This window comes from Mchenga conophoros, linkage group LG8 (assembly GCF_057382185.1).
Source record: "Mchenga conophoros isolate Kocher_MC1m ecotype Shallow Benthic linkage group LG8, M_conophoros_male_GT1.1, whole genome shotgun sequence".
Taxonomy (NCBI): Eukaryota; Metazoa; Chordata; class Actinopteri; order Cichliformes; family Cichlidae; genus Mchenga; species Mchenga conophoros.
In genome coordinates, this window is record NC_140533.1 from 22918827 (window position 1) to 22937290 (window position 18464).

The 18464-nt window shown below is 42.3% G+C and overlaps 1 protein-coding gene across 7 annotated transcripts; it reads right to left on the minus strand.

Annotated features, from left to right (window-relative positions):
• Window positions 1-241: 241 nt before the first annotated feature.
• Window positions 242-17629, minus strand: qki2 (QKI, KH domain containing, RNA binding 2). 7 transcript variants are annotated; one of them, XM_085285075.1, is made up of 9 exons: window positions 16915-17629; window positions 14293-14441; window positions 13019-13135; window positions 7473-7616; window positions 6203-6290; window positions 5691-5975; window positions 4436-4459; window positions 3693-3767; window positions 242-1767 (listed from the first exon to the last, which is right to left on the minus strand). In XM_085285075.1, the coding sequence occupies exons 1-9, from the start codon at window positions 17054-17056 to the stop codon at window positions 1745-1747; spliced, it is 1047 nt and encodes a 348-aa protein (XP_085141201.1). In that variant the 5' UTR covers window positions 17057-17629; the 3' UTR covers window positions 242-1744. The 7 variants fall into 7 exon arrangements, with proteins under 7 accessions (XP_085141201.1, XP_085141200.1, XP_085141203.1 ...); XM_085285074.1 differs by having other exon boundaries at window positions 3693-3770; XM_085285077.1 differs by lacking the exon at window positions 4436-4459 and having other exon boundaries at window positions 16915-17628.
• Window positions 17630-18464: the final 835 nt, after the last annotated feature.

Below are 18464 nucleotides of genomic sequence, written 5' to 3' on the forward strand. Positions count from 1 at the left end.
CACAGAAGTGGTAACAGTTAGTAACCTACACTTGGCACTGAAGAGTAGATTAATGTTGTACTACACTGTTAATTGTCACACTCATAGTATACAAAAAGGCACAGAAGGCAAGCAAAGGAGGCTCAAGTTAATACAGAGAACATCAGAGACTCCAGTTTATCAGGACATTGTGACATGATTACTTATGACACATGAAGGATAGTGATAGTTATCAAATTATTCTCCATAATAAGGCATAATGTTCTCATCTGAAAAGGTCATTTAATGTTATTTTCACGTACAAAATAGGATATAAAAATACATTATAAACTTGTTACAGATGTTACGAATGCATGTTTTCTCTTATATCAAGGCATCACTTGGCTTGTGTGTGTGTGTGCGCGTGTTTGTAAAACCGTACCACACCCTCGAAAAAAAACAAAAAAAACAACACATGCAGAGACATAAGGATGACTTCATCTCCAGCAGCACAATCACCCGAAAGAAACAATAAAACAAAGACATAAAATGTAACACTGTTCTACGGAGGCGTCCGAACCTCACATAAACATTTCAGACGTAGCTTCGATACTGCGCTGCACTTCTAATTCAAATGAGCCACCTTTTATTATTTTTATTTATTCTCTTGGCACCGTAATTTGAATTGAGAAGAGCCGTGGATGTAAAGTCGTAAAAATGGAGATGATATAATACCAAGCTGGGCACAATGCCATGATGCCATAGTAAAAGATTTAGGTGTAACATTGTTCCATTGCTCAATAAATAAAGGCACTGTTGTTCAAGCTCGCTGAATACTGTAGTGTGGAGAAAAAAAAGGCATCGTTGTGTAAGTCCTCGAGAATTTGACAAAAGGAGTTCAACCTTCCCTCCCCTTTATGTGTGTATTCATACTGCACAGGCTTGGCATTCGTCCTGTATGTGTCGTCTCAGTATAAAGACACGTTACCTATTAGGAAACACTCAGAGATACTTTGGCATTTTGGATTCCAGTTTGTTCTTTTTCCCCATCGAGCACCTGTCGCTTTATAATGAAAGAAGTTTTTTTTAAAAAGCTCCACGTTGGCATTTTATGTGTTACCAAGAGGAAGTAAGAGACATTTTTGACGGTACGTGCTGTGCAGTATCTGACCTGTCAAATGCATATCTGGAACCGTCTTTTTAAAAGGAAAGCATGACAATACGTGAGCATTTGTAAATGAATTATAAATGTTATAATGTGAATAAGGTAAGAGAGGTGCCCGCTGAGGAAAAAAATGTATCAAAACACCAACATATCTCCGTCAGTTTAGTATTTATGGAGGGTTTCTGTGCTGGATAAGTATCACCATTATCAGTTTAGTTACCATGTTATTATTATTGCATCAAATGGACTGAAGGCATGGCAGCTCAGAGAGACAGTGTGGCACAGCCGGGGGTTATTTAGGAGCCCTTCACCAGTTTGTGGCCCATCCTCAGTAAAGTCTACTGCTTAAGGTTGTAATTTCGACTGGCTTTGGGCTATCGGAAGAAGGCACGTTTGGTAAAGTTTGGGTTAGGACTCGGTGATGGGCGGGGTCCTGAGGTTTATTCCCATGATCGCTGTCGTCTGGTTGGTTGGTTAAACAGAAGCAGCTGGGTTGCTCCCAATGTTCTGGTCTCTGGTTGGCTGAGCTTGGGGGAGTGGCAGGGCCGCGGGCCAATGAGCGCGCCAGCGGGCAGAGATGGGTGGGTCATCAGTGGACGGAAAGGTCAGAAGGTCAAGGGGTCATGGGTTAGTTGCCGTGGCAGCTAGAGTTAGACGGACAGAGACGGACAGACGTGGAAAGGAAACAAAAAGGGCACATAAAAGGGGGGACATAAAAAGAAAAAAAGATAGAAGAGAGATTAGTGTCAGCTAGTGGCGTCGGGATGACAACAAGGCAGATCTACTGCAGTCACACAGCAGGAGGCGCATTACACAAGAGCTGCACAACACCTTCATGAGCTCCGCATAACCATTCGCGCAAACTTACATCAACCTCTGGGTGTTGACATAAGGAATGGCTGGTTGGCAATGCTCACATGTGCTCATGAATGCGTTAGCAGGGCTGAGGTTTAGGAGGCGCCCCTCCTGTCATGAGACTGCTGCTATAGTGATACTACTCATGCTAGCTGGGCTACGTCTAGCACAGACAGACAGTGAAACCATGGACAGAGAGGGAGACGGCATGGTTTCATGTGGGTGAGAGAGTGACCTTTATGTCCAAGGAAAAAAGTGCTCAGGCCTCAGAAAAACTTTCATTTACTCACAAGTGGAGCTCATGTTTAGCAGCAGGCATAAGATCTTGGTGATTAACTGATTATTGATTATGGTTTGATCCATTTGCTATGAAGTATTAGAAGAGCGCCTAAAAACTACAGTAAGCAAAGAGGCACCGTAAGAGACAGCAATGAGAGGTTAAGAGATGGTGATTTTAGAGGGACTTAAGAAACAGTTTCACAATAGACAAGTCTATCTGCAAGAATTTAGAGGCTTTGGTTTTCCTTAGAGATGTTGTTTTTTTTCAATAGTCATCTTTATTGCCTTTTAGTGTTTTTTGTCCATTGTGTACAACAAGAGCGCCACCGCTCACACACACATATATTGTAGCTAGCTAAGTCCATTTCTATTGCATAAAACAGTCACGAGGCCCGTGAATCGAGAAGGTCACCTCATCTTAAATACACAGAGCAAAACACTGCCTTCATTGCCACCTTCGCGGTGACTAAAACAGTAGTAGCTACACACTTTGAATAAAGTTTTACATGGAGACACTTCATCTATAAAAAGCATACCATAAAAACAAAAATAAAAATTTACAAACTAAAAAAAAAACAAAAACAAACTACAAGTATTTCCAAGCGATCTTGTTCCATAAGCTTTATATAAGCACTTAAATCCTTACTTAAAATCCCTATATACAAATTTATTTTGCAGCTAAATACATGGTAACAGCACCACTCTGGCTAGGAAATAAATGAAAGATGTAAACAGCCCCAATGATAAAGTCCAGTGGGCGACCGATAAGACCACAAACAACAGTATTTCGTACAAAAGAGCTTGTAACACAGACTTCAGTAGTTATCACACGCTGTGTTTTAGTAGTAAAAACTAAAGATCGCCATGAATTGAAAGATCTTTAGAAGAAAGAAAATCCGTTTAAGTGTCATGTAGTAAGTGGGCGTAACACAGGATTTCATCAGTAATAAAAAAATATCTGTGGAATCTAGTGGAATGAAGTTGGGTATAAATATGTTTCCCACAGTATTTGCAGGGTCAAAAGTAGTACTGAAGAGATAAACAACAACAACAACAAAAAAAATAAAAGTTTCTGAGAGAGGACTCCGAATCCAGAGTCACAAGGACCGAGTCACATGAATGGAACGATCCATTCTAATTGAGAGGTTCCCGGCCTGAGAGCCATCCAGTTTAAGTTAACAGGCGAGCACAGATAACCGCTGCAGCTGTCACCCCTAACATGGTTCCTCCCAATCCGCTCACTTATTTCACTTTCACTGCAACAAATACTGTTTCACATTGTGACCTTTTCGCCTGACACAGTTACTTCTTATTTAGGCATGCCATATTACAGACACATGTAAACTGAAATTGGTCCATTGGTCTGCATGCACACACGCTAACACTCACACATACAGATACACATACACATAAAGTGGCTGGTGAGCTAACTAACCTCTGTCTGTGGTCACTACCCTTTGGTAAGGATGGATTCTCTTGTCGTGGCGTCGTACCTTAGTGGTCATGGCACCTGCTAACAGCCATTGGCATCGCCAAAACAGAACACAGAAGGTTACTCATCAGAAAGACATCAGACAGTCCACCCATGGCACCAACATCAGTGAAACCAGGAATTTACAAAGTGTTCAAGGCTGAGGGTGAAAATAAGTCAAACACATCTCGCTTCTAAGAGAGAGAATCTTTTGTTGTTTTGTGGTCTTCTGTTCTCTAAAGAAAATATTAAACCAAACCACTAATTTCTCATTAAGCTTCACTAGTAGATTCAACATCAGCTGTAAGCAAAGTCACTCTATATAGCTCTGTGATCAAAATAAGCTTTAACATAGGTTAAATCACAAACAGCAGCTCTAAAATATCTATGGGTTCACTAAAATAGGTTAAAAAATTACAAGCGGAAGCTGAACTATTAAAAAAAGTTAAATAGCTGTCACACCACAACACTAGTGTGCTAATACAAAGAGGAAATTAACAGGAATGGACACTTGACTACATAATGACTGTTGAGGAATCTGTCATCCTAAAGTATAAGCAAACTTTGCATGTTTGCTCTGTGGGATAAGTGTGTAGGAGGATGGGAGGGAGAGGAGGAGGAAAGGGGAGGAGGGGTCTCTGCAAGCCAGTCCGTGTGTGTGCTAGGAAGGGTTGCTATCGCTTAGCCTTTGGTTGGGAAAGCCATACCTGCAAAAACACAGGGAGAAGGGACTGTTAGCCCAGCAATGAGCTTCTGCATGCATCTATATATGCTGTGGATGTATTACAAGAACTGGATATGGTAACCAATTTGTCCCTGTGGCAAACTGGGCCCTTTAATTAAGTTAAACTGAAAACTTTGTCGCTAAAGTGCAGTGAATAAATAATTTATTCCTGCTTTTTATCTTTTGAAAGGGTTTAGAAACTCAGTTATCATGATTTATCGTAGTTAACTGCCTTGAAATGCATCAAGATTGGTACAATTGCTGTATTGTAACTGTATAGTGATAGTGTCCAGTGGCGATTATAGAATCTTTTTAGCCCTTGGACAAAATTTCACAACAGGGCCTCTCCAACTAAATAATCTGATACAACACCAACAGCAGTCCTGTAAAACAAACAGGTAACACATTAATCTAATTTTTATTTTTGCAACAGCACCAAGCTGACTGATTATGACGTTTTAATACTGTAACTATTAGCTTCTACGTTCATCTAGCCTGCAGGCTACATTAACAAGTAAATTGTAAACAGACTTCCCAACTCACATTCAACTGTCACGTCATGGCCAGCAGATCTGGACACACCAGGCTGCTCTGCTAGCTACGATAACAAATGGCAAACATCAAAGTAAACAAAACAAATTATTTGATGCTTGAGGAAGTTATGTTATTTAAGTGTCCGTTAACCAGCGTTAAAGCTAGACTAGCAATTAGCATTATATTCTGAGTCGTTAGTAGGGTTGTTTAAACAGATTCATGCGTGCCACAGTAGAAGGGGAGTGAGTGGAGTCAGGAGAGGCCCTGTTAGGGAGGTCAGGTCTCTCCTACTGTCATCATAAAGGATGCACATTTCCATTGCTGTAGTTTAAAGTTCGTCAGCCCTGGGGCCGGGAGCCCCAAGCAGCACCTCTGACAGCACTGCACGGTGAGCTACACTGTGATAATCTTATCTTTAAATTAAATGTAGTAAAATAATAATGTGCACTTTTATATGACTCTGCTAACCACAAATCTATAAATGTAGGTTTGGTGATGCTAGTGCAGAACTTTGCTGTGGCCCTGTTCAGTATTTCAGTGTGAAATTTTGGGGGTAAATGGGAAGGGCAAGGAAAAGAAACCCTTACGGAAGGATTTTCTTTTCTAATGTTTGGTAAGAAACTTTTATTGGAGTCCAGTATCCAGTTCTCATAATACATCCATTGACTACGCATGACAGTGCAGGACTTTCCATTTTTATATACCTAATACTCCAGTTGAGTCAATCGGGTATTCCAATATGGAGGGCGTGAGTGTGTAGGGATACTCATAGGGCGTGTAGATGATTCCAGATTCGGGCCCTTGCTGCACCAGCGCCGGATGTGGATTGGCTCCCGGCACGAGAGTGGAGCTCTGGATCTGACGGATCAGAGGCATGAGTGTAGGTGTGGTGACAGGGGCGGGGTTGCGCAGGGTGGGGGGCAGGACGGGCGTCGGGCCTGTGATGATCCGAGGCGCCTGAGGGGTCGCTAGAGGAAAGGCAGCGGTGGCTGTAAAGCACACAAACATATAATAATGAAAAATCTGAGCACACACCCACATGTGAGCGCACACAAAGTGCACATACAATAGACAGAGAAGAAGAAGGGAGAACAAACAGTCTATTTAAAAGGAGAAACAGAGGCATTGTTCATATATACAGTGGACTCCTGTACCAAGACCCTTCCTTTGTCACCCACCAACCCTCCTCCACATGTATCTATGATGTCATCCTTACGCGTCTTGACATTGGCGTCTCTGTAGGTCCCATTGAGAATGGCCAGCTCCATCAGCTGCATTTTCTTCAGGTTGTCCTCCCCCTCAGCCTACACCAGCACATGCAAGCAGAGCAGCACAATCAGCTTCCTTAGCCATGACTGTCACTGACCAATTCACAAGCAAATGAATGAACTTTTGTCAGATTCCCTTCAAGAAGTCATCAAATCTTACAGTATGCTAAATGTTTTCTAAAGGGAAAAACGTCGGGGATCTTAAACACTGCCTGTGACGAAGCCGAGCAGACCTTGAACATAGCCGCCCCACCACACAAGACATATTCAGTGTCAGTGACGCTAGCTTCTTAGCTCTAGTTACAGCGTGGTGAAAAGCTTGACTGATTTACATTTCGAGAGGAAGGTCAGCTGGGTTAAACTAACACATATCATTGACGTTATCCTGCACACAAACACACATACATGCACAACCATAGATTAACAGGTGTTTTAGCTCCTGACTGCCTTCACACACTCCTCACATACTTTAAAGCTGAGGGCTGGCGTGTACCGTGCTGTGACTGAACGGGAAGTGACGGCTGATTGCTGCAATAGACCCCCCCCCCCCTCCCGCTGGGCTTTTCATTCTGTTTCTATTGTTGCAAATAATGCAGAGATGAAAAAGGAAAGGCTTTGTGATTTCGAAATATGTGCCTTTGTGGTTATGTGTCAAACACGGGATAATTTAGAGTATTGGTGTGTGTGTCCCTGTGTCTATATGCCCGTGTGTGCGCAATGTTCCAGTGTGATCACTGTGTACGTTTATGTGAGTCTGTAGGGGGGCAGTAGGTGGGCTGGGGAATGTGAGAAATGTTGAGGAGTGCAATCAAAATGTTCTCTTGTGTGGACAAAAAAAAAAAAGAAAAAACATGGAGAAAAAGGAATACTGTAGCCAGTAGTTGGGAATGAAGTGAGTTGTGAACGAGTGAAAGCAGTGATGGAGTGGGGAGAACGAGTGAACAGACTCTCCATTCATTCCCTCAGCCTTTCAAACAACCCGGGGTTTCCATGGAAACCCCTTTATGCGTGTTCCCTAATTACCCTAACCCTTTACACATACTCTCTCATACACACAGAGACACACACAAAAAAAGGCACAAACACACACATATACACACACACTTTTGGTCTGACAATCCCCCTTCCCCCTTCCATGCATACCAACACAGCGAACTCTGATCCAGTCGCACAGTTTTTCCCTCGGTTCTGTACGTAAAACGCTATACTGATACTCACAGCGGGCACGAGAAGTTTCTTGACCTCGTTGATGGCCCGCTGGAGTTTGATCTTGGCGCGGTTGTGTGTGTCCTCCACTGTGATCAGGACGTGGAGGTCCTCGCTGAGGTGCTCCCAGTTGGGCTTCCCTCGGTTCATCTCCTCCTGAAACACACAAACAGTTTAAGAAAAAAAAGAAGCTCTTTTTTGAATGCACCACACACAACCTCGGTCCTTTTGCTACGGAGAGGGAACAGGATTTTCACTTTTCTTTCTTCTTTGGCTCTGGTTCTGGTTCGCCCTCAAACTACACACAAGGCTCAAGGTTGTCTAATGCAACTCGGGAGGCGTATCAAACTCGTGGAACAACGTGCTGTTCTTCAGTGGTTACACAAGATTGGTGTTGCATTGAACTGAACTGAAGGTTTTGCACTCTCGAGTTTTTGTGTAACATCTCCCTAAATCTCTTTTGTCTTTAACACCTCCTTTCTTCCCTTCTCCCTGCTCTGTCACTTCGTTAAAACTGATAGTGAAATGACTAATAAATCAACGCTTATGAAGTCGTTGTCAAGTAAAACACCAACGACACTGCAGCTGATTGCATTTGTCGGTTTCCTGGTAAACCTGGTTACACACATGTTTTGGATGCATCTGTGTTCCAAATAGCTCCATTATCTGCTTTTGTGTGTTACAGATAATTCATAGTTTTCATGTGACACATCATTATACAAGGGCCCACCTGGAGGGCAACACAAAGCTTTCTTACACTGCCCGAGTTATTTTTTTACCAGCTTTGTTTTGCCTAAATGCCCGATAGCCGGTTTTTCGGATGCACTAATGAGCTACTCGTTTTTTTCGCAACTGATAGGGAAGAGCAGAGTGCAGCTATGCAAACCAATTGATCACAGCAACTCTGTCAATGGTGGGTCATTAAAACCGACATCAGACATGGGTTTTGATTAAAAAACGTCATGTAACCTTTTCAAAATATTACTGCCTTGTTTTTAATGCCCCAGAACAATGACTCTCAATCTAACAACAACCAATCCATGTTAGATGGCATGCTTCCCTTAACTAGTCCTTACTATTGCTTTGACAAGGAACAAGTCCTTTTCCTGTCTCATCTCCCAAATGTCATAAATGTTGGCTCAGATTGAATAAACTGTACGTAAAACTGCTGTTCTTCCAAAAGAAGGTATAACCCACAACACATATGTAAAACACTGCAAATGCTGAGCTCTGGCACAGACTTCACAGCTTTTAGTGAAATGCTGTGACAGATGCAGTATATGGATTGCAGGTACCCAAAACTTGCAGTTTGTTTACACATCTTTTATTTTTTGGGAAGATCATCTAAATATTTAAGGCTCACAACAGATGGAAAAACCAACAGGCTTGTGTTGGAGTTTAATGGAGTGTGTCCAGTATGTTGGAACAGGCGCCAGTCATGTAACTGAAAACGGTGAATTGCAATTTCCTATCATGTAATTCAAGCAATTTGAAGAAAGTCTGTTTGGGAATAAGCTTGTTATCGTCAGCCTCACATGGACACCTGGGTTGGCAAAATCTGTTGGGTGATTCGGTCAGCCATACTATTAAAAACATTACATTAAAACTTTATTTATTAAAAGAAAATACCAGAACTCTGACACTCCAAAGTTTTCTCTTTCTTTAGTGATGTAAATAAGTACATTCTGGAGATTTCCTCCTAAAAGCTGAACACTGACCCCATTCTTTTAAAAATCTGCCAGACAAAGCAAGACATAGATCTTGGTTAATAATTTTCACATTTAATAAGTGATCCATTTAGAAAATGGATGATGAGCAGCATGAGATGTCATAAGACAAGGTGCGATTTCAGTTCAACTCCACATGTAAGCCTATACTCACTCTGTGTGGATAAGAAATTAAGAGATTACAGTGGAGAGCCACAAACTCTTCACTTGCAACAATACTAGTGTACTTTTTAAGATTTACACAACTTATTTGCAGATACACATACTCTTTACTTTCACACAGCAGGTTCCTTCTCCTGTGTAGTAAGTATCTTTGCTGAACTTCCAACTATTTTTCAGACTTTGCAAATCCACCTATTGGACCAAATTAGATCCTTTGATGGACTGCTTCTGGCCCCCGGGCTGCATGTTTGATACCCTTGGTCTAGACTAAAATATCTGAGCAAAGGTTTCAGATTTTTCTTAGGCATTCATGGTTCACCAGAGATCTTTTCCACTCAAGTCTGACAGGAACATTCTTGGTTTTCAACTAAATAAAACAGCATGTGAATGGGACTGCTGTGGAAATTCACGTCCGCCCCCAGCATCAACCGCTACAGCTTTGCCTACAACTTTTCCTCCAGCAACTCTGTCAGTACAAATTTCCTTTTTTCAAATGCTTTGGTTTGCCATTGTTGTTGTTGATGTTAGCCTTAGCTTCAAGCACAGCGGTGCATAGAGGAGCAGCACATTGTTTGCAGCAACTTGAATAAACAAGCAGACACGACACTCGCAGTGTAGTGCAAGGGGAGGGAAACAAGCGATCTGGGTCGAGCCTAGAATAACAAAATCCGCCGAGTAACAAACCAAACAACAAAAGTTTGACAAAATGGCAAATTCGTGGCTTATGTGAGGAAACATTTCTTGACTATGCACAGTTTAGTTGCCAGGCTTGCTTCTTTCCTTTCAGTCTTCATGCCAAGATAAGTGAACCCTCTTCAGTTTCAAATTTGTTATACAGAAATGAAAGTGATAGCAATCTCATCATCTAACTCCGAGGAAAGAATGAGCAAGCTTGTCCTTCAGAGCTAATCCTCTGAGTGAAGCTTCACACAACTTCAGAATCGTAATTTTGTTTTTCAGAATTGACTGCCAGATATTACAAATTATAAATAGACTATTTTCCCAGTGAAGATAACTGCGAGGTGCAGCTACAGTTAAAACAGAAATTCCGAGATCTCAGTGTGGCATTCCGGCAGATTGTGTCCTCTGTGGCTGTTTTGTCAAGTGAGATGTATCATTTTTGAAGAGCACTAAAAGTCAACATCTTTCTCCCTTCTCCCCCAGTTGCCTCCCACTGTGTCTCTGTTTTCCTTCCCTCTCTGTCTCTGTGTGTTTCTGTATGTGTGAGTCTCTGACTGAGGGGCGTGCAGGGTAGGGAATGTTCTGGAGAGAGAGAGAGAGAGTGACTGGGGAGGGGGGTGGAATGCTGGACTTGCTCCACCTGCCGTTTGGAAAGCTTGAGCCGACTCCGTCCAACAGCAGACACCAGGGGAGAGGAAGGGAGGACAGATGGACCGAACACCAGGACAGGAAAGAAAAACGGAGCAGCAAAACTCAGTTTGAGAGAAGGAACAGACAGACAGACAGACAGACAGACAGACAGACAGACAGACAGACAGATAGATAGATAGATAGATAGATAGATAGATAGATAGATAGATAGATAGATAGATAGATAGATAGATAGATAGATAGATAGATAGATAGATAGATAGATTTGCTCCCACTTAATCTGTCTCTCAGTTTCTGAGCCAACTCATCTCAACTCACTGCCTTTTCCAATTAGCTAGAAAATTATATATAACCTACATTTTATTTATCTATCCGCCCTTCTTTCTGTCTTTCAGCTCTTTGACCCATCATGGGATACATGGTCTGCTTCTGCGTGCACGTCAGCTCGTTAGGATGACAATTATCATGGTCTCGGAGAAACATTAAACTGTGTTTGTGGCTAGATGTGGCAGAGTGGTCAAAAAGTCATGCATAACTATGCGTCAGTTTAATCATTTCACCCAGTAAGGCCCCGAGATTTCCAAAACTGTTACATCTAGTTGCTCTCTGTCAGGGTTTTTCCTGCATAGGGGGAAATTTGGGTATTTTTAATTTGGAGTTTTACATGCAAATAAAATATGAAGTGAAGGAAAAAGGACTCATTGTTTCTCCTGTGCATGAACCACATGTGCGTATATTGTTGTCTCCCCCCCACGACCTCAGAAGTCCCATTCTGGGCCTGGAAAAACCCGTCTCTCTTCGTCCACTTCAGCCTCGCTCTCTATATCTATCACACGTCCCCAATGTCCTGAACATAGAAGCTAATCGTGCATGCTGCTGAACATGGATAAAATTAAGCTACTCGTTAAAGGTTAGACACTAAGATCATCTAAACCACAAAATAACATATTTTTTTTAAATTACACTTACTAATATAAACATTTTTCATTTAGAATTATATAGACCCACATGGAAAAGATATATATAAATCTTATAAAGGTTGTATCTGTCTTGTGTGAAAACAGATATAAGATCCCTAGAAAAATTATATAAATGAAACTTGTATGTTTTGGATACTTACTAAAACAATATATGAAAGTGGACACTTTCATGAGTGAATCATATAAGCCTTATATGATTCACTATATGAAGTAGGCCACATCTGATGCAAGGTTTTTCTATTTCTTTTCCATATGGGGATGCTTGATGATTCACTCAGCTTATATATCATATAGATTTCTACAATTTTAAGCCATGTTTCAGTGTGTGGTGGGTTAAAACATTCTTTCTCCAAATCACAGGTACTGTTAACAAGTTACAAAGCAAGTCTTAGCAGTTTTTAAATCTCTGGAGGAGTGTAAAGGCTTTTCAGATTCATCTCATTGTTGAGCTGTAAAGCATCTAAAACTAAGATCTATAGGAAACACACCAAAAATGAAGCTTTGACAGTAATGTCTTGCCTCAGCCAGAGTTTCTCCAAGTCGACTTTCAAGCTAAAAGGAATGTAAACCTGCCATGAAACACTATTACACTTTGATATGATTTCTTCCAGAGTTACATGAAGAGAATACCATCACTGCCACAGCTAAAAGCTTAGATTGGCTGCAGACTGAAAAGAGAGGAAAACAGCCAGCTTTGCAATGCCCCGAGGCAATAAAATCCACCTACCTGGGCCCCACTTGTTAAAATGTTATATCATTTTCTTTAATATGTAAAAAAACAAGTGAACAATGGATCTGAGGTGGAAAGATTGGAGGTGCAATCATTCTATACCAGTTCCCTTCATCAATAGTCTTTCAAATTCATATTTCCCAAAATATATTTGCTCACTCCCACCTCCATGCTGTCAGATTCTAGTAGAGTAGCTTTGCCTGATTCACCATGCAAAGTAATCCTTCTTATACTAGCTATTTATGTAGACCCTTCAGGTCATCTTCTGCATTAAACAGCTCATTTAACTCTTCTCCCTTTAAGGCTCCTTTTAGCTAGCCTTCTTCTCATTGGCTGCCCCTCAGAAACAGAAGGTTTGATCAGCAGGTGGTTGGAGCTTCAAAGGTCGCAACCAGAATTAGAATTTCACAGATCAAAGAAGAGAAACCAACCAAGCAGTTGCATTTTTGGTGCAATGGTATGACCTATTAAAATTAACCCATCATTGAACCTGTGGATAGAGATGACTGAAAATCGAGAAAAGTACATCAGACTCACTTTTAAAAAAGATAACATGAAGATGTACGAAAACAGTCCTAAATGTGATGATAAAACACACGTATCTTCAGCGTTACTTGGTGCGTTTACCTTCTTCTTGTCTCTCATGGAGCCCTTTCCTCGCACCATAATCTTGCAGCCGGTTTCCGCTTCCAGTTGCTTGGCCGTCAGTCCACGTGGGCCCAAGATCCTCCCAACAAAGTTGAACTGCGCAAAAGAGCGAAACACACAGATATAAACAGAGCTGAAGGAAGAAATGATTTGATGCGCACTGCAAGCCAAAACTGTGTCGTTACTATGTGCCAGTATTTGTACGAGCGAGTGTGCCTTTGAGGTTTGTGCATCTGCGATGTGTTTGTGTTACTAAGAGAGACAAAAATAGCTCATTATATGGGTGCTGGCTGGTGCTCGTGGCATGACAGGATAGCGACATTCTCTTAACCTTATCTGTCACTAAGACTGAGTGATTAACTGGACAGCTGCCCCCCTGTGTGTGTTTGTGTGTGTGTGTCTTTTTTTTCTGCCACTATTCCCTATTGCTCTGTCTTTATCCACTTGTCTGATAACAACTGTCCAGCTTCTTCCACCTTTTCTTCCCTCCAGTTTAACCAGAAGTTAACTTGAGTAATGGCTGCAACATATTTCAACCTCTAAGGTCACCCTCGACTTTCACCTACACTCACACAAATCCAGGTTTGTGTGCACACTCCTCTCTAAATTTAACCCTGATCTCAACCATTTTCCAATGTAGTCCTGCATGTGTCCTGTTAGTCTCTTGTCATGTGAGCGAGGACAGCCTGTCATTGTATTTGGTAATTTGGCGAGCTGATGCGTGGAGAAAATCATGTGAGTCGTTCAATCTGGATCAGCATAACTCATATTGAAGTGCTTAGCTTAGCTGTACTTGGCGTGAGCAGGGATGTGCTGGATGGTAAAGTCTCTTCGCTGCAGTGCACTTGTCTTTATATTTGGTGGAAAATCTTAATCCACTGTTTTGAGCTCCTGTAAATATTTATGGTATAAACCTAAAGGTGAAAACAGCGTCACAGTGGGGAGATTTACATCACAATATTGGCTTTTGGAGTAAACAAACCGAGATATTCCTGCAAATTATTCATTTATATGCCATTGGACCCACTGGCTATGGTTCATTATTGATCTATTTTAAGTTCAGATTACATCACTGGGTGTAGACAAAGATGATCTCAGAATGAAATCAGCTTTTAGATGAAATCTAAATCAAAATGTCCCTGTGATCAGGAGCCACGCTGATTTTCTGGCATCCTTTCTGCACTAAGAAGAGATAAAGCGACAACAGTGAAAAGTAAACAGAAAGGTCAAAGGTCACTGATTTGCCCACTCACATCTGGGTACTCTTTGACAGGCACGAAGAGCTTCTCCTGCAGCTGAGCCACGGGACCGACAGCTTCGGGAAGTTCCTCCATGTCCCGTCCGTTGAACATGCCGCCGTTCAGCGTGTCGTTGTACATGTCTTTGCGTACCCTGCCAATTTCTTTAGGGGGGGGGGGGGGGGGGGGGGGGGGGGAGAAAGAGAGAAAGGAGGAGGAACTATGAAAGTCTGTCCATGGAGGAGGGGGACAGCAAGTTTCACATTTCTTTCTTCTCTTCTGTCCGTTTCTTAGGACGATGACTCACCGTCGCCAGAATTAAAGGAAGCTCTGACAGACAAACAGGCAGGAGACAAGCATTCTGCACCACAATGTAAAATCTGAATGCTTTGCAATAAGGTGTCCTCCATTTCTGACAGCCTCCTGTCTATTTCTTTCTGTGTGACACACACACACACACACAACTATAGATCAGATCGCTGTGTAAATAATGCGAGTGAAAAACAGAAGTTACTGGGGGCCTTAGTGACCTACCAGTCAATGAGGGTCCTGTGCAGGGCAGTCGTTCAGAGGCAAATATGGAAAAGGTATCTTATAAAGCAATATGAGTAAGTATTAGTATTAATACTAGTATTAGCAAGAATTTTAATCTGTAATCGCTTTTTTCACTTATCAGCATTTTTTTTGTGTACGAATATCTTGTTTTGTCCAAATATCACTTGGATAAGTTACAATCAATGAATTTGGCTTTAAAATTAACTTTAAAAATAGATCCCGAATGATTTTCTGAAACGTTTCAGCTCGACGAAACATCAGAAGAGACTATAAAACATATTAGCATACGCAGTCACTGAAAAACCAGAACAGCTGACTTAAGTGTAAAAATTAATTTCTTAAAAGGTCTAATCTGTGGCTGGGGTTTGCTACAGAAGCACCGTTATAAAACAGACTATGTTTGTCTGCCTGTGTGTTTGTTTAGTGCTGTCTCGATGACCAATGCTAGCCTCTGATGCCTTTGTAATGACACACTAGCACAATAATAACTGGTACTGGAGCAGACAAACACATATGTGACACATACACACAGACCCCTGGTTTGAACTCACACACTGACAAACACACTTACACACACACACACACGGCAGAATAACTGCCTTGAGGCGCAAATATCATCTGACCTAAGCACGCTGACAGGCACGTCTCCCTGCTCTGAGAGTGATAAGTCTGACCGTAATAACTACAGTAGGACGCTATAATTACAGCCACTGCCGCAGTGACACCGATGATCCCCTAATGACCAATTCTAACCTATTGGACACCAGAAGTGACTATTAAAGCAAGCACACAAACAAATCTGTGCAGACAAACACGGCTTTTGTCACACTTGAGTTAAAAGTAGCTCGAGGAAAATGAGAAGTGAAAGAAGAACAAGAAAGTCCAAGGAGAAAAAGACAAAGCAGGGAGCTGCAGCAGGCCTTATCTTAACACTTCAGCCTGTCATAGGACTTTATATATAGACTGGGCAAGAGTGCAGCCTTGGAGGAGTCAAGTAGCCTGACAATGCCTTACATAAACTTTTTTTTTCTGATATAGAGGCCTTACGTCTGAGCAGCTTGACCACATAACTCAAGCAGAAGACACAGGCAGCCTCAAAAATGGGAATGGCACAATGTCTTTCATGCTAACCATGGGTGTCACATTATCGCCACTGAGGGATGAATACGCTCAGCTGTCAGTCCTTAACACGAACACAACCAGAGATGTTAACTCGACCTCTTTACCGAGCTGTAGAGGTCGTCTGATATGAGAACAACCTTGCTGCGTCACGAGACTTGTCACAGAGCGCAAAGTCGGGACCTCTGTGATCCTGATGTGCAGCAACCGCAGCAAAAACAGGCCTTGATAGCTGGTGGCAACTAGAGACATTTGAGCTGTGTCTCTTTGCGATTCCTCTCTTTTATCTTGCATATCAACAAGTACAACTAATCAGGTGCATTGATCCTCTGTGCAGAAAGCATGACTTCAGGGTGTGTAAGCAGCCAGATACAGATATCAAATATTTTGCACAGTGACAGAGTCTCGTTCCTGCTCAGGGATGGGCTCAAGCATTCACACAAGCCTGCGCATTAGGTCACTGGGAAAGACTAACAACTGTCTGTTTGTTCCCATCACCAACTGCCCCTCTGTGAATGTGTGTGTGTGTGTGTGTGTGTGTGTGAGAGAGAGAGAGAGAGAGAAAGAGAAAGGGAGAGAGAGAGAGCTTTGCTTCTCTCAACAAATTAAAATGTGACTTCATGCAACAAACACATCCCCTACATCCACAATTTGAAGCCAAGAATGTGGGTTTACACTCACAGCTCGGCAAATGTTTTGATATCCAAACAGTCTTATTGGACTGTGAGCAGGATAATTTACCACTGTGTGATGTGGGTAACACTGCTGTTACGTTTCTGAGGAGCCACTGAGGAATTCCTTCAGTTAATGACTAATTCAATAAAGTCAGTCGATAACGGCCACGTTTTATGAACACTGACCACTAAACTGGACGAGAGACAGAGAGAGAAGATGGCCTCATCTCCCCCTGTAGTGTGACAAGTGGCTACAGAGTTCAAAGCTTCAAACACATGCGGGGGTTACCTTCATCCAGCAGCCGCTCCAGATGCGTGAAGATGCCGCTGAAGTTGGGCAGGGAACTCATCACCTTTCGGTCGTTCATCAGCTGCATTAGATAGTCCGGGTTGGACTTGGGTCTCTCCTTCACCTCTGTCTCCCCAACCATGGCTTTTGATTAAGCAATAAAGTGACCTAGCGAGCAGGGAAAACTTGATGAAGGGTTTATTTTCTTTTTTCTTATTTATTATTTTTTGAGGGGGAGAAACACACGCCCCGAAAAGCGATGCGAGGATCCCAGAGGACTCCGCCGAGCGCGACCCGCTGACCGCTTCTCCACCTACTGAGAAAATTCAACTCTCAACTCCTGTAAAATCGACTGTCCCTCGGTTAATATCTCGTATGCGAGCCCTGTCTTCTTCCACACGGTTCCCCCTCTGCCCGACTCTCCAGAGTTTGAAAAAGTTCCTGTACGGGGAGAGAGTTCAGCTCGGTTTGACACTTTGCCCGACTCCGCGCACGTCTCCGGCGGTTACAAGTTTACCATCAACTAGTCTGATCCGCCGCGGCTCCTCTGCTTATGTCCGCCGGTGTGTGGGTATTCTGCAGCGGGGATCGGCTCACTATCATATGATTACAGTACAGCAGCGAGACGAGTGGGCTATCGGGAGCGTGCTGCGCGAAGCCGATATCTGTGAGATGGGCGGAGGAGGAGGAGGAGGCTCGTGCCCGTCCCCTCGGCAGCAGCAGCAGCCTGAGAAGCAGCACCCCTCTTTCTCCCTGACCCCCGCACACACACACACACACACACTGAATAACAATAAAACAGCTCAGCATAGGTATGCACACCTGTTCTACAACAGTTACTGTCCATCACTCGAATCATGAAGGGTGTACGCCCCCAGGATCTGAATGTTTTGAGGTTCATGCACTTTATTATTATTATTTTTTAACTTAAAGTCCTGCAGAGAGGACGATTGTACTTTTTCTTACCTTACTGGATTCGTTTTCTTTTGATTTCAGTAGATCTGTTCATTACAGTTTAGGTTTTCTTATAAATATGTTCGATTTTTGGTTTAGTTTTCACGAGTTTTCAGTACTAATTTTCCTTTTCCTTCGTTATGTAATGGGTAGCACGGCTTATATTTTGTCAGGGGTAGCAGATGTGACGTTCAGAACTGAACACCAGTACAAACACAGACGGGGGGGGGGGGGGTATACTCTCCCAGTATACCTCCCAGTCTCACTAAACACAGGCACCAACACCTCCTCAAACTGGTTATGCTGACAAACATTTTCAGGAAAAGGCATTTATGGAAAATATTATATTTTTGATGGTACACAACAATAATCAATCACAATAACTAATGACAACATAGAAATAAATAAAAAGTAAAACTGCCAAATAATAGCCAGTAAAAATACTAGAAAAAAAGTTGTGCATGATTTAATGTAATACTTAAAATCAAAACTTCAAAGATAGGTATTCTGAAAAATGACCTTTGTGACTGACAAATGATCAGACATGATATTACTGTGACTGAAGCAACTGAAAACAGCAGTATTCATCCTATACA

Bases quoted from the DNA above. Each gene is read 5' to 3' on its own strand.
- qki2 (XM_085285074.1), bottom strand. From the start codon at position 17,056: ATGGTTGGGGAGACAGAGGTGAAGGAGAGACCCAAGTCCAACCCGGAC. The intron at 6,291-7,472 runs GTGAGTATCAGT...GTGCTGGTGTAG, and splicing joins AGAAACTTCTCGTGCCCGCT to GCTGAGGGGGAGGACAACCT. The intron at 3,771-4,435 runs GTATGGCTTTCC...AATGGCTGTTAG, and splicing joins TTCTCCCTGTGTTTTTGCAG to CAGGTGCCATGACCACTAAG.